The following is a 23,069-nucleotide window of genomic DNA, read 5'->3' on the forward strand; positions in this document are numbered from 1 at the left end:
TTATAAGTATTAGCATCATAGGGCTGGAGAGATGGCTCAGAGGCTAAGAGCTCTGACTGCTCTTCCAAAGGTCCTGAGTTCAATTCTCAGCAACCACATGGTGGCTCACAACCATCTATAATGAGATCTGGTGTCCTCTTCTGGCCTGCAGGTGTATACACTGGCAGAGTGCTGTATACATAATAAATAAATAAAAATCTTTAAAAAAGAAGTATTAGCATTGTAATTTAAAACATCATCTCAATCAAATACGTATGAAATGCAAGTGTTGGCTGAGCATAGCAGCACACGTCTTTCATCCTATTACTTGATTTTAATCGCAGCACTCCAGAGGCAGAGGCAGAGGCAGGTGGATCTCTGAGTCTGAGGCTAGCCTGGTTTACACGGAGTTCTAGGCCAGCCAGAGCTACATAGTGAGACTCTTGTCTCAAATAATAAAATAAATGAAGTGAAGCCAGGCCTGGTGGCGCATGCCTATAATCCCAGCACTCTGGAGGCGGGGGCAGGTGGATCGCTGTGAGTTTGAGGCCAGCCTGGTCTACAAAGAGGGTCCAGGATAGCCAAGGTTACACAGAGAAACCCTGTCTCAAAAAACCAAAATAATAAAAAATAAATAAATAAAGTGAAATAGATGCCTGGGGGAGAAGTCTATGAAAATATTGCGATTGTTACTATCTGCAATTGGCATGGTTTGCTTTTTAATATAATCCCCTTTTATGCTGCAAAAAGCCATGTGACCCAAGCAAACAATCAGCCTTTTGTGGGATTACCTATGAGACGGGAAGACATCGAATCTTGCTAGTCTGAGTTCTCATTTAGAGCAGCAGCTGAATTTGTTCACTGGAATCTTCTAGCTCTCCTTCTTTCAAGGTAATTTCCCTAATGGCTCAGTGTCCTTGAAGAGTTTTAAAGCCTAAGTTTAGAAACGATTGCTTTTAGGTCACTATAATCTACCTACAGACAACTGAAAACTTCCACTTTTTACATAAGAAATATGTATGTGAACGTCTTCAAAAATATGAGGTAATACTCAAAGGTTGAACACTCTATAATCAGCCCTTTGTGTAAATTATGGCTCTATTAGCAAGATTGTGACCCCAGTGCACAAGAGCAGAGACTTCCCTGTGGTGTGTGGCTGTGGGCGCTGTTTGCAGAAACCATGTACTTGGGGTGTGACCGTGCTTCCTAGAGGACTCACAGTTTGCTTTTGCAAATAGACCAGGATAGAGCCCAGGAAAGCTGCAGTTTGGAACTGGTTTAGGCCAGTTAAGGCCAGTCACAGGTGTCTTTAACCCAACAGGTGCTTATTTTGTTAGTCAGCTTTCTGTCACTGTAAAAACAAAACCTAAAAAGGGGGTCAATGGACATCCTAAAGGAGGCTTCGGGTTGGCGCACAGTTTCAAAGTTTCTGTTTGTGGTCATTGGATACCACTGTCTTTAGGCTTGTGGAGTGGCAAAGAGCACACAACAGAACAAAGCTGCTCCTTTATGGGGAAGGGGTGTGTGTGTGTGTGTGTGTGGAGAGAGAGACAGAGACAGAGAGAGGCTTCAGATAAAATACACCCTATGGTGTATTAACTAAGCCCTGCCTCCTAGAGTTCCCAGCACACCCAGTAGCCCATTAAGCTCGGTGTCCATCAATGGGCTAATCCCTGGATGAGGTCAGAGCCTAAGGCCTCACCTCTCCGCATGCCTTCCACACAGGAGCTTTCGTGGTGTCCCACACTCAGACCAGAATGAGTGCTGAGAAGTTTAACAGCGGAGCACTGTGCTGCAGGTGGCCAAGGTCAAGAACAGTCATGCCTTGTCGTTGCCCAGGACATAGTTTAACATGACGTTTTGATTTATGGCTCACTTGATTGTTCAAGCCGCCCTGTGAGGCAGCAGAACTGGCCCCCACCCCACACCCTGTTACAGTGGAGCTGGAGTTGTTTTCTCCGTGTCACACAGCTTGAGGTGGCTTTTGTGGGGGCTCACATAAAGGAAACAACGGTCCAGAAAAGGTGTCACTCTCTTCTTTTTGTATGCTTCATTGCATCTTTCTTGTTATTTTCCATCCTTTTCTCTTGCTTAGTATTGTCACTCTCCGGATCTATATCTCTGTGTCTATTGCCCTTGACTTGGGGCAGATCTTGGTCTATTCCCTAAAACTCTATTTTGGTCTCTCTCTCTCTCTCTCTCTCCCTCTCTCTTTTTTCCCCCGAGACAGGGTTTCTCTGTATAATAGCCATAGCTGTGCTGGAACTCTCCTTGTACCCCAGGCTGGCCTCAAACTCACAGGGATCCACCTGCCTCTGCCTCCTGAGTGCTGGGATCAAAGGTGTGCATCATCACACCCGGCTGTATTTTTATTTGTGTGTGTGTGTGTGTGTGTGTGCGCGTGGGTGGGTGGGTGTGCACACGTGCATGCACAGGTGCCTTCAGAGGCCAAAAAAGCTGTAGCTGGACTGGCAGATGGCTGTGAGCGGCCCTATGTAGGTAATAGGAACTGAACTCAGGTCCTCTGCAAGAGCAGTGTGTACCCTAGCTGCTAAGCCATCTCTCTAGCCTCACTTGGACTCTCTTGATCATCTTCCTCCCCTGGCCTTTCCCTATCAGTTCATTTTCTGGCCCTCCTTCCAACTCTGTCTCTGTTCCATCCGTCCCTAATATGACAAAGAAATGTGGTCCAAACCAAATACCTGACTTTAAGATTTCGTGTACTCAGCCGGGCGTGGTGGCGCACGCCTTTAATCTCAGCACTCGGGAGGCAGAGGCAGGTGGATCGCTGTGAGTTCGAGGCCAGCCTGGTCTACAAAGTGAGTCCAGGGCAGCCAAGGCTACACAGAGAAACCCTGTCTCGAAAAAACAAAACAAACAAAAAAAGATTTCGTGTACTCAGCTGGGCGTGGTGGCAAATGCCTTTAATCCCAGCACTAGGGAGGCATAGGCAGGAGGATTGCTGTGAGTTTGAGGCTGGCCTATCTATAAAGTGAGTCCAGGACAGCCAAGGCTAACATAGAGAGACTCTGTCTAAAAACAAAAAACAAAAAAACAAAAACAAACAAATTTCATGTACTCTATTAGGATTTTTAAAGCACGTGAATGGATAAGACCTCCAAATTCTCATTCTGGAGTTCAAAATAAAGATGTGTGAATCTCAATTGTTTCTTTGTAGGAACACTTTCCTGGACCGGAAGCTGATCTCTTAGATGACAGGGAGTGGCCCACAGAGCACATATATGGTAGCCACTTGGGAATTGGCAAATATTTCACAAGAAAACAAGATATTTTCAGTTTATGTGTGGGAAGCAGTCACAGGGAGACTCTCCGCATCCTCTCTGGTAGTGATGTCCAGGCAGCCTAGAGAAATGGAGAGAGGAACAGAAAGGGAGGACCACGCGCTTCAGTGGTGGACTCCCCACATCATGGCCTTCCCAAAATGAGGTTCCTCTTCTCAGCTTGTGTTTTTGAGACAGGGTCTGTCATTGGTCCAGGGCTCTCCATAGACCAGGCTGGGCGCGGTGGCGCACGCCTTTAATCCCAGCACTCGGGAGGCAAGAGGCAGGCGGATCACTGTGAGTTCAAGGCCAGCCTGGTCTACAAAGCGAGTCTAGGACAGCCAAGATTGCACAGAGAAACCCTGTCTCAAAAAACCAACCAACCAAACAAACAAACATAGACCAGGCTGATTGTCATCCCTGGCCCAGGGATCTGCCTGTCCACACCTCTCCGGAGCTGGGGCTTCAAGCTTACCGTGGTGCACAGTCCATGTTTCACAGGGGCTCTGAGGACGGAAATCAAGTCCTTTATGTAACAGGTACTATCACCTCACCAGGAGGTCGCTCTAGCCCCAGTGAGACAAGGTGAGTCTGGTAAAGGAGTCTTAACAATCTAGCATCCAAGTTTCAGACTTTTTTTTTTTTTTTAAACAGAATCTTATAAGGCCTCAGCTCAGCTGGAACTCGCTGTGGAGCTCAGGCTTGTCTGGAACACACTTCCTTAGTCTCCCAAGCTAGGATTACAAGTGTATACCATCACATCCGACCCAAATTTCACGCTGGAAACCCATACAAGCAGCAAATGGGAAAGTTCAACAATTGTACCACCGTGGTGCAAAGCAGTTGACATAACCCTTAAACTCAAACCAAAAGGCCCAGGTTTCAAGTGGAGTCCTTTTATTTCCCAGGGTGGCAAGTCAGCGTCCCCTTCACATCGAGGCGTCTTTGTGTACAAAAAGTAACCAACAATATGCTTGTCTTTAGTATTAATAGTAATGTTAGGGCTGGGGCAAAGCTCAGTGGCTAAGAGCGTTTGCCGTGCAAGCGTGGTGACCTGGGTTTTGAATCCCAGCAACCACACAGAAAGCTAGGTGTAGGCGTGGACACTAACTCCAGGGCTGTTGGAAGTGCAGCCAGCCTCATTCCAGGTTCAACAAGAGGTCCTGCCTTAAAGGACTAAAGCAGGAAGTGATAGAGCAGAGTCCATACTTCCGCTGGCTGAATGCCTGTGTGTTATGGGAGTACACACACACACACACACACACACACACACACCCCACTTGCACACATGCGGGTACACGAGCATACACACATACACACTACACGCATGCACACCTTTTTAGAAAGCAGCATTAGAGCCCACAAATTCCATGTCCCGTACTTAAATTTGTAAGTAAACAATGAGGGACAGGAGTTATATAGCTATTCCTCTGGTTTTTTTGTTTTGTTTTGGTTTGGTTTGGTTTGGTTTTTCGAGACAGGGTTTCTCTGGATACCCTTGGCCATCCTGGACTCACTTTGTAGACCAGGCTGGCCTCGAACTCACAGCGATCCGCCTGCCTCTGCCTCCCGAGTGCTGGGATTAAAGGCGTGTGCCACCATGCCCGGCTGTTTTGTTTTGTTTTGATTTTTTTTTTCTGAGACAGGGTTTCTCTGTGTAGCCTTAGCCATCCTGGATTCACTTTGTAGACCAGGCTGGCCTCGAACTCACAGTGATCTGCCTGCCTCTGCCTCCCGAGTGCTGGGATTAAAGGTGTGTGCCACCACGCCCAGCTCTGTTTTGGTTTTTTCGAGACAGCCTTGGCTGTCCTAGACTCCCTTTGTAGACCAGGTTGGCCTCGAACTCACAGAGATCTGCCTGACTCTGCCTCCTTAGTGCTGGGATTAAAGGCGTGCACCACCACCACCTGGCCCATAGCTATTACTCTGAAACCATGTTGAGAAGGAGTATCAAGTTTAAAAGCAATATAATCATTAAGCACATCAGCCCTGAAGGTAGAAAGTGCTAAGCTCCGCCCCCATTCTGCGGCCAGCAGTATACTTGGAGCAGCTTTTTATTTGTTTGTTTGTTTGTTTGAGACAGGGTCTCTCTGTGTAGCCTTGGCTGTCCTGAACTCGCTTTGTGGACCAGGCTGGCGTCGAACTCACAGTGATCCGCCTGCCTCTGCCTCCAGAGTGCTGGGATTAAGGGCGTGCGCCACCACACTGTGTGCTGGGGTAGGTTTTTAATTGCTCTGGTCTGACTCCCATTCCCTTCCCCTCCCCCACACACACAGTAGCAGATTTATGGCGGGGATTTAATCAACTCACACAAGTGTTGGATTCAGTGCCTAGCATATGGTATAGATCTCAACATTACAGTTTCAGCATATCATTTGTTGAACCTGGAAAGGTACCATGCCTAATTTGGGATAGAGAATACACAGACAGCTCTGGGAGGCAGAGGTAAGTAGATCTCTGTGAGTTTGTGTCCAGGCTGGTGTACATATCAAGTTCCAGACTTTTTTCATTGGGGAAAAAAAAAAAGCCCATTAGGAAATGAATGTGTATGTCTGCCTTGAAGAACATGGGAACCTCTCTGGAGGAGGGAGTGTTTGACAGAGCTCAAGGGCTTGAAGTGGGCTGAGTGTATCTTGGTGGCTGAGCACATACTTGGCAAGTGAAAGGCTGGGGGTTAGACACTTAACATGGAAAAAAAAAATCCTTTGAGGGACAAACAGCTTTTTGTTGTTGTTTGAGATAGGGTTTCTCTGTGTAGCCCTGGCTATCCTGGAACTCACTTTGTAGACCAGGCTGGCCTTGAACCAGAGATCTGCCTGCCTCTGCCTCCTGAGGGCTGGGGTGAAAGCTGTGTGCCACCACCATTTATTTATTTATTTTTTTCTTTTAGTTCAGAGCTCCCTCTTCCCCTTCCCTTAGTGCTTGGTGCTTTTGGTTCAGCGTTATCATTTTCCCACAGGGTTTTTTTTTTTAATCACCTGAAAAGCCAAGTTCAAGTTTATGCTTGTCGGTTTTATAGTGAATCAATCTAAACATTGTGGTGACTTCTGTGGGCACAACGTTGCAAACTGATTTTTTCTTCTATTTCTATGTAGGCTTTGAACTTTTTCAAACCTACTTTATTTGGGGTTCTTTAATGCTTACACCTCCCTTCCAAACCCACCCACCCTAGATAGGAGAGAAAAGAGGTTAATAGGAACAGGAGAAGAAGATCTTTTTCATACTCAGTTCCCTGGAGGGATTCCACTGATGTAGTCGGCAGGCTTCCAATAGACTGCAACAGTAAACCAGCAATTCAGAGGTGACTGTAGCCACAGCCGCTGGAACCTGGAGCCTCAAAGCCTTCCCTGGAATGGTTCTCTCTCTCTCTCTCTCTCTCTCTCTCTCTCTCTCTCTCTCTCTCTCTCTCAGCTTCTTGAAGTAGAGTGATGAACAGCCAAGATCAAAACCCTGCCTCTTGTTTTGGGTATCTATCTCCTCTCAGAGTCCAGACTAGGATGTTCATCGGTTGGCAAAGACCATGCCCCTGCAAGACGCGGTTCCTCTTCCAGTGGACAAACATCACCTGTTCTCTCACAAGTCTGTTTTCCGCAGAATAACACGGCAGATCCTCCCACAAGTCTGTTTCACATCTCACACTTGGGATCAAAACAAAACAAAACAAAAAAAAAACATGTTTCCTTTCACTACAGTTCTATATATGAGACACCTGTTGTTTTGTGTTCAGTCCATGAAGACAGCTGAAGTGGGCATCTTCCTGTGTGGAGGAGGCTCCTTACCACTGGACATTGTTAGCACACTTGTTACTTGTTGCTGATCTCTCCCAGCAGAGCAGGCAGGAGTTAGAACCACATTGTCACAGGGAGAGCTGGAGGTGACCTGGATTGCATGGATAGGAGATAGAAGGTGGGATGCAGAAAGATGTTTACAGGTACGTGTTTTCTGTTCACATGAGAGTGTTTCTTGTGAGACACCTTGGTACCCAACTGAAGAGTCCTTTTCATTTTACCATTTAACCTTAGCTGTGAACTGGGGAAGCAGAGAGGCAGCCTGCCCTAAGTGGATGAAAGCCCCGATTCTCTTTGAGCTTTGTTATCTTAATGTCAACTAAATTCACAGTAGCAACATTGTCTTAATCCGCCCCCCCCCCCCCCCCCCCCCCCCGCCAAAGCACAGCCTAGCAATAGTAAAAAATACAAAAAGAGAAATTAAGTTAAGAAAAGCTCAGGCCCACTAATTATATACAAATTGAAACAAGCAAAAGTTAAGTTCGCTATATCTCTATGCTACTAACTGAACGTTAATTTATTGGCGTCTAGCAGAAACCATCTGCTATTTTATAGAGGTCCCAGAATGATAAGACTTCACAGTTGGAAAAGCCTTGAAGGGCTTGTATCCAACTTCCTCCTCTTTCCACAATTGACGAAACCAGTGGCCTAAAGAGACTGAGTCCAGCTGTTCCCGCCGACGCCTTCTAATGAGACTTTGGGAGTGCATCCTTCATGCTGGTGATCTGAAGAGACCTGTAGTTGCTTTCGATTGTACTGTGTATTCGTGAATTGTAAACAGCCACCTCCCCATCCTTGCCTTCCGACGCATTCACACATTTGTGAAGTTAGGAAGCTACAACCCAAAGCAGATTCTCTCCCAAGAGAAGCTATCGATACTGAACCGACCAGAAACCGCCCGAGTTTCAAGGTGCTAAGCCGAAGTGGGATCACCTGGTACCAGGAACTGTTAAATAAAGACACAACTGTAATCCACAGTAGTTACCAAGACTCAGGTAGTATCTAGACCCAAGAGGCCCACAGTTCCACAGCAGGAATAGAGGAAACGCAGGCTTTCAAGCCTTCTTGAGGATTACTGAGAAGCCACCCGTCATGGGCAGGAAGACTTCCATTGGAAGCCACGATGCTCCGTGGACGAGAGCAGATGGCCACAGCCCTCCGGTCTTTCCGCCAGAGCTGTGGGGTCCGTGGCGCGCAACCCGCATGGGTGCACGTCCTGCAGGGCGGCCCCTGCCCTCGCCCGCGGGGACCGACAGGGGAGTCGGTAGCCTAGCTGCTAGACCCCGCCCCAGCTCCTGCCCGCGCCTATCGCGGCCAGCGAGCTGGTCACGCGGGGGAGCGCCGCGGGCGGGCGGCCAGTGCTGGCGGGGCCCAAGTGGCGGCGGCCGGGCGGGGCGGGCGGTGATTAGAAATAGGGAGAGCGGGCCGCGCCACCCAGCCGCCAGCCCGGAGCACGCCGCGCGCAGCGAGCGACCGCACTCGCACCCGCATCCATGCTGCTGACGCTGGCCAGCGGCGCGCTCTTCTTCCCGGGCCTCTTCTCGCTCAGCATCTGGGCGCTGCGCCGCGCGCGGCCCGGATGGACAGAGAACGACTGCCTGACGGTCGGCACCAGGTACCACGGCCCGGCCGTCCGCCCCCGCGGGGCGCCGCCCTCCGCTCCGAGCCTGCTGGCGGAAAGGGGACAACGGGAAGCGCCCCTCGGTGCGGGGCGGGCCTAGGCGGGAAGGGCTGGCGAGTGCTTCTCCCCGCTTGCTACCCCGGCTCTGGGCATCCCGGCGCCATGGCCGCCCAGGAAGGCGTCTCGGCCCCGGGAATGGCAGGTTGGAGAGTCGGGCTTTATGCTGTCCGCAGTCCTGGAGTAAGAAGCTTTCTTTGGTTTCTCTTCTTTGCCCTTACCTCAGGCTGGTGTCCTCTGTGCAGGCAGTGCTAGCCACCGGGGCGGGGCTCACCGTCATCCTCTCCTGCAAAAACGTGATCACCGACAGGTAACGTCCCATCCCAGGTGGGAAGTACAAATTCCCGGGCTGAGGGATTCCCTTCCGCCAAAGTTTTCACATTTTAGTGGCTCACAGGTACTGATTCGTTGTGATCTATGTGACTGCCTGGTGAGAAAAACAGTGCACCCTAATTAGTGCCCCCTTGCTGCTTGTAACCTCCCCAGCTTTGGAGAACCACGGAGAGAGTGAAACAATGCTAGAGAGCCAAAGGCCGAGGCCGACTTTAAAGTCGCGGCGTATTAGGGGACAGATGGGGTCCGATGGTCCCTCTTTATAAGTGGGAGTATAGCTTTTGGCTCTTTTAAGTGCTCACTGGGTTCTCCCTCTGGAACATTCCTAGCAGAGATAGTAGCAGTGTTTGTGGCCAAACCCTTCTCTTGACAGCCTAAGTCCACCCTACCCTTCCCTGCAGACATTGCTCTTGCTTTTCTCCTTTGCTCAAGATAATGAAGAGGTTTCTGGTGCCTTCGGATAATTGACACATTTGTGAACAAAGTCAGGCCAGAAAATGGACATCTAAGGCACTTCAGTGAGATAAATCATAAATTAAGACTAGGATGGGCTATTCTGTTTAGACATGGGGAGTAGTGGAACTTGTTTTTGTTTTGTTTGTTTTTTGTTTTTTGAGAGTGGTAGTGGTTTTTTATCTGTAGACCTGACTGGCATGGAACTTGTGTCAGTCCTCCATCTCCCAAGGGTGGAATAACAGATGCTTTTATTTATTATTTATTATCCTGTTTGGGCTCTTCAAATCACTCTTTTTCTTCTAGAGAAGCTAAGGGTGACAGGCAGGTGTCCTGAGAAAGCGGGGTGGCCTTTCCTTATTTTCCACCCTGCCATGTCCTGTTTCTCCTGTTGGAAGAGAGAGTGAGACTGTGTCACCGTGGCCTAGGATCTTAACTTAGTTCTTACTGTCACCATTTCATGTTTTTCTTCTTATGTCTCTTCTTTTTGAGATAGGGTCTCAATATGTAGTTTGGACTGTCCTTGAACTCACAAAGATCCACCTGCCTCTACCTTCTTAGTAAGTACCATGCTGTTCTTTTTTTTTTTTTTTTTAATGGTTTTCTTTTTTGTCTTTAGGCAGTTTTAAAAAAAGATTTATTTATTAATGCATATACATATTAACGCATGCCAGAAGAGGGCATTAGATGACATTATAGATGGTTGTGAGCCACCATGTGGTTGCTGGGAATTGAACTCAGGACCTCTGGAAGAGCAGTCAGTGCTCTTAACCTCTGAGCCATCTCTCCAGCACCCCATGCTGTTCTTGGTAGTTACTTGAAATTGCTATAAGAATCAATGAATCCATTGATGGGCATTAGAATAGGTCTTCGATTTTTTTTTTTTTTTCTGTTTTTTTCAAGATAGGGTCTCTCTGTGTAGCCTTGGCTGTCTTAGACTCGTTTTGTGGACCAGGCTGGCCTCGAACTCAGCGATCTGCCTGCCTCTGCCTCCCGAGTGCTGGGATTAAAGGTGTGCACCACCATGCCCGGCAGGTCTTCCAATCTTTTGGGCCAGATAGAAGCAGTAGCTAGCTAATTGGTTTGCATACAAGTCTATTATATATGTGGCATTATTTATCTGCCATGCTGTGATAATTGTGGAGTTATTTAGAAACAGACTCTTACATGGCACCCTCTCTAGATTCTGGTTTTGCAGTTCAGTGGTCTGGCTCCTTGGGACACCCCCTAAGACAAGGTGAAAAGCACAGACATGCTCCTAGATGTGGCTTTAGTCTCTGGGGAGCAGAAAGCGTCACAAGCCTGGGAGTGACTTTGATGCTTAGGGCAGTTTGAGAACTGTACAGCAAGTTTCCTCCGTGTACAGCGACCAAAGTTTGCAAAGTGCATCTAATACTCTCTAGAATGGGACTGATCTCAGTTTAAATGTTTCTTTGAAGTTTTTGTGGGATGTTGGTAAGTGCTGACATAGTCTTTCTTGTGTGTATTCTAGACCAGCTAACAAACCATTGTGGCTCAGCAAATGTTTTGCTCCTACTGGGCAAGTTTATAGGAACACGTGTGCCCAAAAACCAGGCCAGGAAACGGACATCTTTTGTCCCAGCCTCTCTTGGTATTTAGTGACTTGTGATATGATCCGTGAAGTCCAGGCCAATTTCTGGACGCTTTTAACATTTTAAAGTAAATGTATTCGCTTAGTACGTGCACCGTGCTGTGCTTGTAGGGGTCAGACAACCTACAGGAATTGATTCTCTGCTTCCGCCACGTGGGCCCTGGGGATCAAACTGAGGGGTCCCCAGGCTTAGCAGCAAGCAGCTTAATTCACTGGGCCCGATACACTTTTATGAATGAATGGAACCCAGGCTTCATTACTGATTTGGAAATGACATGGTAGGATTGCTTCCTATAAACTGTCTGCACTGGGGCCCGGGGAAGCAGGAGAGAACGTGTAGCTCCGGAAGCTCTCGAGAGCCTCCCAAGTGTTGAGCAACCGAGAAGCCAAACTGGAAAGGGTGGACTGTGACTTACAACACTTTCCCAACCAGTTCCTTGGTGGAGCTGCTGAATCACCTGGAACCCTGTCTCCCATCAGAGTCAGTTTCTATCCGAATGCCCCAAGTCTTCTGTAGATAAGTAGCCAAACCAGGCAGAGGTAACAGCAAACGACCTCTATTCCAGGGAGAGTGAACCCCTGCTTCTCCACCCTGGGCCCTCAGGATTTGCTTTCTAGTTCAGGGATGCTTTTCTTAGCACCTCACCCTCTTCACGGTGAAGTGTGCAGGGTAATAACAGCTGACTGAGGAGGGAACTGGGGGGGAGCCAGTGGAAAGGTTGGTTTTCTGCTTCATCATTGACTTCCATGGTTATTGTTTTCTTTTAGGCACTGGCTTGCCAGAGAATATGTATGGTTCTTGATCCCATACATGATCTATGACTGCTACGCCATGTACCTCTGCGAATGGTGCCGAACCAGAGACCGGAAACTCAGACGCGCCACCATTTTCCGGAACTTCCTGGTTGAAAACCGCCTAATGGTCACACATCATGTGGTCATTCTATTTGTCCTTGTGCCTATTTCACAGGTATGGCCTCTCAGGGCGGCAGCCCCACTGAACTGAACGCCTTGACATTTCTTAGGAGTTGGGAGAGTAATCTTTTTATCCTACGTACACTCTCCTTCCTATAAGTGCTTCCTTGAGTTCAGTCTTCAATGCAAGTAGTTAGGGAAAACCATGCCACCTGAAATGTCTGTGACTTCTAGCCAACACTGTTATTTATTATTATTTTTTTGTTTTTGTTTTTCTTTCTTTCTTTTTTTTTTTTTTTTTTTTTGGTTTTTCGAGACAGGGTTTCTTTGTGTATCCTTGGCCATCCTGGACTCACTTTGTAGACCAGGCTGGCCTCGAACTCACAGCGATCCGCCTGCCTCTGCCTCCCGAGTGCTGGGATATAAAGGCCTGCGCCACCACGCCCGGCTAACACTGTTACTTTTTAAAAGGTTTACTTTTGTCTTATGTGTATGGGTATTTTTGCCTGCATGTATGTCTGTGTACTATTTCCTTGCCTGGGTGCTACAGAGGCCAGAAGTGTTAGATTCCCTGGAACTGCAGTTAGCGATGGTTTGAGCCACTATTTTGGTGCTGGGAATTGAACTAGGTTCTCTGGAAGAGCAGCCAATGCTCTTAACCGCTGAGCTCTGTTTTCAGTCCTGTTTTGTGTTTATTTTTTCAGTACCAAGAATTAAACTAGCACCTCACCTTGCTAGAAAAGCAGTCTACCACTTAGCGGTGTCCCCAGCTCTTTTTTAATTTTTGAAATAGTCTCACTAAGTGGCTGAGGTTGGCCTTGAACTTGTCCTCCTGCCTCCACTTTCCAATTACTCCAGCAGTAATTCTCAGCTGGAATTATAAGCCTGTATCACCAATAGGCTTCGACATGATTTTTCTGTTGTTGTTGCTGTTTGTTTATTTATTTTCTGTGACAGAATCTCACTACGTACACTAGGCTGTTCTCAAATATATAGCAATCTTCCTATCTCTGAGTGTTGAGGTTAAAAGCATGTGCTACCAACATTCTGTTTTATTCTGTGTCTATGTATAGGTATAGGGGCAAGTGTGGCGGTCAAGGGATAGCTTGCAACAGTGTTTTCTCCTTCCACTACATGGGCCCTATAAGTGGTATGGGTGGGTCAGATTTTTGGCTTATAGGTCATTGCCTTTAATGGCTGAACCATCTTTTTTGCCCCAAGTTTTCTTATCCCAGTGTTACTGAGCAGGCGTTCCATCAGCTAGGCTGCTATTTTAGGAAGAAAAAGGAACCATTAGGTGAGGACTTTGCCTTCTGGTACCTACTCTGTGCCTTCGACACGCAGAAGCAGGCTGGAGTTCCTCCCTGTTGTCACTGAGATCCAGTGAAGCACACTCGAGCCACAGTGAGCCTGTCTGCATTTGCCTTTGCATCTCAACAGGTGACTGCCAGGGAAGGAACACGCTGCTTGCTGCTAATGCTTTTCTCCCTTCAGGGCCTCCTGCTGATCTTCTCTCCAGGGCCCTACATCTTCCTTCCAGTGGCTTCTAACTTCCACATCTTCCTTTCTTTTTCTTGTCTCTGCAGAAGCTCCGGGGAGAGCTTGGTGACTTCTTTGTCGGCTGCATCTTCACGGCAGAGCTGAGTACTCCCTTTGTGTCCCTGGGCAGAGTTCTGATCCAGGTGTGTAAGGGTGAGACAGCAGAGGGGAGGGAGGAGGGAACAGACCCCACTCTGCGCTGGGTGTGGTGGCCCACGCCTTTAATCCCGGCACTCCTGAGGCAGAGGCAGGTGGATCGCTGTGAGTTCTAAGCCAGCCTGGTCTAGGACAGTCAAGGCTATACAAAAACCCTCTCTTGAAAACCTAAAAAAACAAAAAACAAAACAAAACAAAAAACCAGACCCTACCTTTAATGACATTATTGCTTCATCATCGAAACCAGGTGGATGAGACTTTTAACCCAAGTTACACACACACACACACACACACACACACACACACACACACACACAGAGTTGCGTTTTTTCCTGGCCACAATTTAATCAATCATTCTTATACACCTATAAGGGAGGTTGGCTTAGGTCAAATTGAGCATCACTCTTGGTAAAATTATGTGGTTATATATAAGGTGGCTGAGGGGGCCTGGAGAGATGGCTCAGAGGTTAAGGGCACTGACTGCTCTTCTAGAGGTCCTGAGTTCAATTCCCAGCAACCACATGGTGGCTCACAGCCATCTATAATGTGATCTGATGCACTTTTCTGGCTTGCAGGTGTACATTATACATAATAAATAAATCTTTTTTTTTTCTGTTTTTTTTTTTTTTTTTTTGAGACGGGCTCTTTCTGTGTAACCTTGGCTGTCTTGGACTCACTTTGTAGACCAGGCTGGCCTCGAACTCATAGCGATCCACCTGCTTCTGCCTCCCAAGTGCTGGGATTAAAGGTGTGTGTTACCACGCCCAGCAATAAATAAATCTTAAAAAAAAAAAAAAAGGTGGCCGAGGAGCTAGCTCAGTGGGTAAGACCGCTGGTTGCACAAGCACCCACCCAAGGCAACAGCTATAATTCTGGGCCAGAAGCAAGTGACAGCCAGGCATGGCTCGTTGTGCAGCCTAGCTAAAAGGGTGAGCTCTGGGTTCAGTGAGACCCTGCCTCAAGAGAGTGAGAGGTTAATCCCAGCACTTGGGAGGCAGGGGCAGGCAAATCTCTGTGAGTTCGAGGCCAGCCTGGTCTACAAAGTGAGTCCAGGACAGCCAAGGCTACACAGAGAGATCCTGTCTCGAAAAACCAAAACAACAACAACAACAACAAAAAAGGCGGCACCTAACATATTCTGGCCTCTGTAAGCACATGCATGGGCTTGTATGTCTGCTTTTGTTGAGTGTGTGTCCGTCTGGGTGCCAAGCAATTTAGCACTGTAGGCCTTGACTTGTACAAGAACCTGTTTGCTGCAGGCTGGGCTCCCTGCCCTGATAACCCATCCTGTTGGTGACCTTGCACTCTCCTTCCTTTCCGTACAGCTAAAGCAGCAGCATACCCTTCTTTACAAGGTCAATGGGATCCTCACGCTGACCACCTTCCTGTTCTGCCGGATCCTCCTTTTTCCCTTCATGTACTGGTCCTATGGCCAACAGAAAGGACTGAGCCCGCTCCGGGTGCCATTTAATATCCCTTTACACTGCAACGTGGCCAACGCTGTCCTCATCTCTCCCCAGCTGTACTGGTTCTCACTGCTGTGCAAGAAGGCAGCCCGGCTCTTTGACACTGCCAAAGTCAAAAAGGATGGCTAGTTACTCTCAGGGGTCTGGCACTCACGCTGGCTGCCACCTCTACTCAGTATTCCAAGGACCAGATCATGCCTGGGGTAGCCTCTGCCTTCTGGACAAGCTTCCAGATTTGAGGTTTTCTTTTTAAAAGACCCCCATCACCCCGCCCCCACACACCTTCTAGTATGTTCCTTTTGCAAAAGAGCTCCCCCTCCCCCACCACACTCCCGTGATAACTTGGATCCTGTCAAACAGTTTTAATGCAAGCTCGAGGAGCCTTCCCTGAGCCCAAGACAAGAGTTCTGGGAGGTGAGCGCTGCTCTCCTCATCTTCAGCCACTCAGGGCAGCACCTGTAATACTGGGCCAGAAGCAAATGACAACTTGGTTTTGAAATAGTGTCATTTTTTCAACACGAGGCCATTATGGGCATGCCTTTTACTGTTTACTACACAGCCCTGGTCCTCTCCTGCACATCAGCAATGAACTCTCATGCCTACTGACGTCTAGTCAGAAGGGCTCACTGACAGTGGGCAGGAGGCAGGGCTGAGAACCTGGCTCCCTTCAGCAGGCCAACAAGGGCCTGTGCCTTTGCCGGCCGACTTGCTATAAAGACCAGTATCAACCTTGTGAGCTTGTTGCAAGCAGTCACCAACACTATTCCCTTTTCAGCATGGCCTCTCATACCCAGTTTTCTCTGTGTCCGCACACACGGGAAGCTGGCCTCAAGCTCCAGGGCTAAAGTGAAGTGATGGCTTCTGTAGTGGTTTACTCATGACGCTGCCCCATTCATACAGAGGTCTGCACACCAACCTGAGGTCTCATGTAGGCCAGTGCTTCTAACGTTTCCTCCTCAGACAGACCCATTTCCATGTTGAATGTGCAGCCATTTAACTACAGAAGGCGAGAGACTGGGGTGGGGGGTGGGGGTGGGGGACGACAGCCAGGCCGGCCAGAACATGTCCAGTGGACCGATGCTGGTCACTGTGTGCAGGAGGATGTGGTGCAGCACTGATCATCTCTCACCACAGGCTGGGTTTGAGAGAACCTGCTGCCCCCTCAGGTGGTGGCAGCAAAACACCAAAAAAAAAACACTACAAGTGCCTTATAATCCACTATGCGTGCACTTCTAAAGGACTGGAGGGCTACGTCTCGGATTTTGAGTCTGTCTTTAATAGGTGCCATTTAAAAAACAAAAATGCTGTTTTGCGTTTTTTTGTTTGTTTACTGTCAGTGTGTCTGTAAGTCATCCACATGGTGATTAAATTGCACTAAACTCTACCCATTGAGTGCACTGGCTCTGACTTCCTCAAACATCCCACAGCCTGACTGCTGTGTAGGGTGAGTTCCTAGTGTGATCTGGAAGAGCAACAGCCTCCAGGCAGGCCTTACTCATACCTCAGGTCCAACGTGTTGGTTTAAGGTGCCAAAGGATGCACGCAAGATGCCCAGAGGTCAAGCTCAGTGTCCACATATAACCTCAGGCTTTTTCTTCCTCTGGCGAATCCCAATTAGCAGCAGGGAGAGTGGAAGCCTGCCTATTGACCACAGAACAGTTCAGGCGAAGAAGAGGACCTGAGCAGCAAGCTGTTTTAAACAAGAGTGTGGCTATGCAGGCGATAAGACCTTTCCTCTCACCTCCCTAATCAATTCTAGTATAGTATCACTCTAGAAACCTTATGCTTTCATTTTTATGCGTCTGCACACTGTTGCCTGTGCCACTCACTCATCAAAGCCAAGACAGTTGCACCCCAGGCAGAAGGTAATTATATCCACCTCCAAGGGCATCTGCCCTTCAGTAGCCCCTGGCTCAGCACAGCCTTCTGGGTGTGTGGAGTGGATGGTTATGTATGCTTAACAGTGTTTCTGCGAGGCACAGGCCTCTTTAGCACACATGTCACAACCGGTGCTGAATGCGTCCTTTCCACACTCACCCTTTTTGAGATAGCCTTGGAAAAAGGATGAAATACTAAGATGCTTGTTAGGAGCCAAGTCTGGCCTTGAGCTGAGCCTTGTACCTCCGCCACCCAGGCTGGGATTGGAGGGATGTGGTCCTGCCAAGCCTAACTGAAAAGGCTCTGCGAGGGTCTCACTGGGAACCTACAACCTTGTTAGTATCTTTGTTTTCTAAAAAGGTACCTCTACCTACCAAATCTAGGTGGAGAATTTCAGTTACAAACATGTTCTTCCCCAGCTGGACTGTTTTCTGGTTGGGTGTCTTTTTTTATTTTTAACTTTGGGATCTTACTATGTAGTCCAGGCTATCCCCCTCTGCCTGAGCCTACGGAAGGCTGCACTCCCACACCTGCCCTACCGGCACGACTTGATCCTAAAGACCACTGAAACCTAACTTTGGAGCATATTTAAACCCAAACTTCCATGAAAGGCTCAAGATAAGATTAAACTCAAAAGAAATTTATTGTACTAGTATGTAACAAATAACCTAAGAAACTATTTTCTTTACACTGCTCTTGTAATGTAGTCCTTGGTGTGTACATCCTCACGTGACTAAGGTCTGTTCTTAGCTCTACGCCCCACAGACACATGATGTTGGAGGTCCAGCTCCTTCTTGCCCTCAGAGGTCAGAAGCTGCTGATCTTCTGGAGCAGGGTCTGGCGCCGCTCCTCAGGGTTGATATTCTTGGCGATGGACTTTAGGAAGCGCTGCTCATCTACAGTCTGGAGCAAGGAGCTGACAGAAGGGTTGGTCTTGCTCAGGGTTTCATAGCAAGTAAGGATTTCCAAGGCCAGCACGTAGAGGGGCTCACAGACCTCCTGAGGGAGCATGGCCATGATATGCAGAACATGACAGAACATCTGGGTATAGACAAACAAGGCTTCCTGAGTCAGACCCCCGGCCTGGGCCTGGGCCCAGGGACCCACCGACTGTATCAACCTGACGGCATCCAGGACACTGGTCAGACTGCTGCAGAGGAGTCTGACGACATGGCTCCAACCATCCACCGGAAGCCAGTTACAACAGCTCTGGCTGCAGAGAAACTGGAACGCTCTCAAGGACAGGACGGAGAGCTGGAGCTCCTGGGCGAAAGGCCTCAGGTTGAGCAGGGGAACAAACTGAATATACTCTAGGCTGTAAGGGACATGAAGGAGTTGCTTCTCTAGCAGCTTCCTTGTCAGCTGCTGAAGGCATTGCCACTCCTGGGGGCTGCACCAAGGCATGACTTGTACCAGGGCCACCAGAAAGCCTTTGCTGAACAGTCTGACCTCCTCGGGATTGCCCACATCCACCACCAGGAGGGAAAGCATCTGGTTAGAGACAGCGCTAGAGATGGCGCAGCACTCCATCCAGGCGAGAAGCCCCGTGCCAGGCCCATACCCTTTGTGGGCCTGTGAGGTCCACTGAGCCTCCGAGAGCTTACAGATCTCAAAGAGGGTAGCCGGTACTTCACACTTGAAGTGGCCTTCAAAGAAATTCTTGAGTCTCAGGCCCACGGTCCAGTCTAGCTGGTCTAACTTGCGGTGGAGCCAGGACAGGGACTTGGCCCAGGTATCTGGGGAGAATGTCTCTGTGTTGGCTAGCACTGTATCACAGAGGACCTCCAGGATGTGGGTCACGAGATCCTTGCTGTCCAGAGTGAGGTAGCGCTTCTCTCGGGGGAGCTGCCAGAACTTGCTGAAGCTGTCCAGGAGCCGGCACAAGCTGAAGAGCAGTGGGAACGGGGAGCAGGTTTGCAACCAATACCCCTCCAAGCCCACATTGGCTTCAAGGGTCTGGATGAAGAGCCTCAGGCTCAGGCCGACCTCCTCCATGTCCAGCATCAGGAAAGGCAGGACAAACTCCTTCAGCACCTCCTCTGGCTCCAGAAGAGCAGCAACTGGAATCCCCTGTGGTTTCACAGGATTCATCAGGCAGCTCACCAGCTCCAGAAACTGCTTCTCTTCTTTGGGTGTAGAGAACTTTGTCCAGACGGTTTCTCTGAGGCAGGACACCAGGAAACTGGTGCGTGGATTTGGTCCTTGTTCTTCCGTGGCCTTCAGGGCAGGGAAGGCAGTGAGTATCTGAGCCAGGAACTTGTGTGTTCCAAGATTGGTCACAGCTGTGCTGCACATCTTCTTCACCACGACTTCCGGGTTCAGGATCACTAGGCGGGCCACAGAGGCCACGGCCTTTGCCAGGCCCTGCTCAGACGTGCTCTGTGCAAGCTGGTTAAAGGCTGTGTTGAGGTCTTCCTGAAAACCCTCCAAGTAAACAGACAACCTGTCTGAGAGGCCCTTTGGCCCCCAACAATGCAGGACACCAGAAAGGACTTTATTTTTGTCTGGTAGAGAGAGGTCTGCATAGCATTCCAGAGTCAAGCAGATCACTTGCTTGATCTGAGACTGGGGGATAACCCTGTTAGAGTTGATGACTTCCGTTACTGTTTCCAGCAGACTTAAGACCAAGTCTGGTTCTCTGAAGAGAGACCTATTGTTAACTAGGCAGGCAACCCACTCGTCTGTAAAGGCCCACTTCTTCTCAGAAGCAAAAATGTAGCACATCTCCATGTGCCGGTCCATCTTCTGTTCAATGATGGCCATGGCAATGGCAGCAGTGATGTCCTCAAGGCCCTTGTCACTCAGCACTCTGCTGCTTTTCCTCAGGAAGTCCCTGACACACTCGGCCAGTTCAGAGACCACCTGCCTCTCCTCCTTGGACATGCTGGCAGTATCCAGGTAGAGCTTCAAGTTCTGGCTGAAGGAGGTCAGGCTGTCACAGAGCCGGTAGGTGTCATAGTTTGTCCCCTGGCTGCTGCTGAGCATGCCCTGCAGTTCTGCACCCCACTCCTGCAGCAGGCTGTGCATAAGCTCAAACCCCATCAACACGGTCTCACTGGGGAGTCTGGCCAGTGAGGTGAGGCTCACGTCCCGCTCTGCCTCTTTCACCTTGTCGGCCAGGGCCTGCTTATGGTACGGGTTCTGGGTGTCTGAATTCCACACGGAGATCACTGTGGCTAGTTTGTCCAGGTACACCGTGGCAGACACCTCCTGGGGGTCATCCTCCTTCAGCGCAAACACGCTCAGCATGTCAGCCAAGTTAGCTAAGGCATAGCACTTCATCCCGAGGCACAGGATTCTCTCCTGGATCTGCTTCAGCCCGTTAAGGAGCATGGCCAGAAGCGGCATGGTGGGACCGACATCTGGGTCAGACTTAAACCTCTTTGGCGGATGGGAAAACTCATCTGAAGACGGCAAGTATTTATGGGCCATCATCCTGAACTGGGAGAGCAAAGGGTCCTGTTGACTGCCCTTGTGCTTCATCATTTCCCACCAGACATCCAGGAAGAAGGCCACATCCTTGGAGGAAGTGTCGACAGTCATGTGCTCCAGGAAGCTCTGGAGTTCTGAGCGGCAGACGGCGGTGGGCAGGGCCATCAGGAGCTGAATGAAGAGTCCAGAAGCTTCCAGAGACTTGAGCAGTTCAAAAAGGACTGTACGGTTGATGGTAGGGATCATGTTGCCCACGGAGAAGAACACATCTTCCTGCCACCGGGTGTCCGTGTCAGAAGGGCTGACAGGGGCGGGCTGAAGGACCTTGGCCCAGATGATGATCAGTGCTTTCTTCTTCCAGGCAAACGGCTGGGAGTGTACTGTGGCTGAGGAGATCTCCTTCATGGCCTCCACGATGGGCCTCCCCACGTGTTCCCAGTCGGACTTTGTCAACTGTACCAGTGCTTTGGGGTGGAACAGCTGCTCAGCCATCAAGAAGCCCCCATGCAGAATAGTCATTTCCTCACAGATATTCAAGGGTCCTGCACAGAGAAGCCAAGGGTTAATTAAGTTCTCAGAATAGTAAGCAGTGGCTAGGAGAAAAAACAAAAACAAAAAACAAAAACCAGCCATTGGATGGCTGTCATTATCAAGCTAGAGGGGACTGTGATGTTAACAGGTGAGGAAGAAGTCCTGGTTGGTAAGTGCTCCCGAAGAGCTAGGGTCACAAGGAATAAAAACTGGTTTTCTCGCTGTGAGTTCGAGGCCAGCCTGGTCTACAAAGTGAGTCCAGGATGGCCAAGGCTACACAGAGAAACCTTGTCTTGAAAAACCAAAAAACAAAACAAAACAAAACAAAAACTGGTTTTCAAGATCTCTAGCCTGAAAATCAGGAGGGCAATGATGCCACTGGAAATAGGAGGCAGAGAGGAATCAGAACAGGGCTTTACATTTTAAAAAAGATTTATTTCTGTTTTAATTATATGTATGTGTGTCTGTGTGGGGTTTGTGCATGTGAATGCAATACCCAGAGGCCAGGATGCTGGATCCTCTGGAGCTGGAGTCACGGGTGACTGAGCTGACTGGTGTGGCTGCTGGGAACTGAACTCTGGTCCTCTACAAGAACCAGAGTGATCTCTCCAGCCCCTCCGGACAGGCTTACAGAGAAGGCAAGTTCAGTTTTGGTTACCGGAAGTCTGCAGTAGAACATTCAGTAATGTCTTTCAGCAGTGGCAATGAGTTAAGGAAAAAGGCCTGATGTGACCATAGGCCAGAGAAGTTCATGAAAATCAAGGAAGTGAGCCGGGCGTGGTGGCGCACGCCTTTAATCCCAGCACTCGGGAGGCAGAGGCAGGCGGATCGCTGTGAGTTCGAGGCCAGCCTGGTCTACAAAGTGAGTCCAGGATGGCCAAGGCTACACAGAGAAACCTGTATCAAAAGACCAAAAAAAAAAAAAAAAGAAAATCAAGGAAGTGACTAAGATCACCTAGCAAAGTGTGAAAGGGACAGCTGCACTGCTGAGGCCACAGTGGGCGAAGGACTGAGGAAAATTACACCAAGGAAGCGTGACAAAGGCCAGTGACATCGGTCACCATGCCTAATAGCTTGAGTTTGATTCCTAGAAGTGATGTGCCACGAGAGAACCAACCTCTCCACAAACTGTCTTCTGAATGCCACTTGTGCTCGTGCCCACAGAACATAGTAGTTACAAAACTAAACAAAGCTGGGCGCAGTAGCACGCGCGCCTATGATCCCAGCACTCGGGAGGCAGAGGCAGAAGGAAGTCTATGAGTTTGAGGCCAGCCTGGTTTGCAAAAAGAGTCTAGGACAGGCAAGGCTACACAGAGAAACCCTGACTATGAACCATCTGGCTTTGAACTGAGATCTGCCTGCCTCTGCTTCCTGAGTGCTGGGATTAAAGGCCTGTGCCACTGCACCTAGTTGGGCCTGTTTTTTAATCCAGAGCCTTGCATATACCAGCCAAGCACTTGACCACTGAATCCCAAACCCTGCCTTCCTTCTTTCTAAACACACTCCTGCAACTTTCAATATTCTGTGCCTTAAAGGGATGAGGTTCACCCAGCAGTTTCTGCCAGTCAAAATGGACAAGCTAGTGAAGGTTCTGGCTCTGTGGCAGAAACCAGGAAATGAGCTAAGAAGTGATACAGACATTTAAAGCAAGGCAACATGAGGGTTTAACCAGGCAATGGATTTTAAAATAAGATTTATTTATACACATACAGTGTTCTGCCTACATGTATGCCTGCACAGCAGAATGCATTATAGATGTGAGCCACCATGTGGGTGCTGGGAATTGAACACAGGACCTTTGGAAGAGCAGACAGTCCTCTTAACTGCTGAGCCGGCTCTCTAGCCCCTAGACAATGGATTTAAATCCCAGCTCAGTCATTCAAAAACAAACAAACAAACAAACAAGACGTGACGTGCCTGGCAGTGGCGGCTCACTCCTTTAATCCCAGCACTTCCACAGGTCCCATCTCTGTGAGTTTAAGGCCAGTCTGGGCTACAGATCCAAGACAGCCAGGCTACACAGAGACA

At 49.0% G+C, this 23,069-nt stretch overlaps 2 protein-coding genes across 4 annotated transcripts in view; one reads left to right on the forward strand and one right to left on the reverse strand.

The window, feature by feature from the left end:
• The window catches only part of Tlcd3a (TLC domain containing 3A), a 31,531-nt gene extending 16,113 nt beyond the window's left edge, over positions 1–15,418 (forward strand). The window contains exons 1-5 of one of the 3 annotated variants that reach the window (XM_051157984.1): positions 8,497–8,663; positions 8,953–9,036; positions 11,893–12,094; positions 13,626–13,721; positions 15,060–15,418. In XM_051157984.1, the coding sequence (XP_051013941.1) occupies positions 8,542–8,663; positions 8,953–9,036; positions 11,893–12,094; positions 13,626–13,721; positions 15,060–15,329 (774 nt within the window). In that variant the 5' untranslated portion in view covers positions 8,497–8,541 and the 3' untranslated portion in view covers positions 15,330–15,418. Of the gene's footprint in view, positions 1–8,491; positions 8,664–8,952; positions 9,037–11,892; positions 12,095–13,625; positions 13,722–15,059 lie in introns of those variants that run through there. The other 2 variants (XM_051157985.1, XM_051157986.1) reach the window with 2 other exon arrangements.
• A 2,219-nt stretch (positions 15,419–17,637) lies between these two features.
• On the reverse strand, positions 17,638–21,143 carry Gemin4 (gem nuclear organelle associated protein 4). Its single transcript, XM_051158362.1, has one exon. The coding sequence runs from the start codon at positions 21,141–21,143 to the stop codon at positions 17,886–17,888; it is 3,258 nt and encodes a 1,085-aa protein (XP_051014319.1). The 3' UTR covers positions 17,638–17,885.
• Positions 21,144–23,069: the final 1,926 nt, after the last annotated feature.

This window comes from Acomys russatus, chromosome 16 (assembly GCF_903995435.1).
Source record: "Acomys russatus chromosome 16, mAcoRus1.1, whole genome shotgun sequence".
NCBI classification, from domain to species: Eukaryota; Metazoa; Chordata; class Mammalia; order Rodentia; family Muridae; genus Acomys; species Acomys russatus.

Bases quoted from the DNA above. Each gene is read 5' to 3' on its own strand.
- Gemin4 (XM_051158362.1), bottom strand. From the start codon at position 21,143: ATGGCTGGTTTTTGTTTTTTGTTTTTGTTTTTTCTCCTAGCCACTGCT.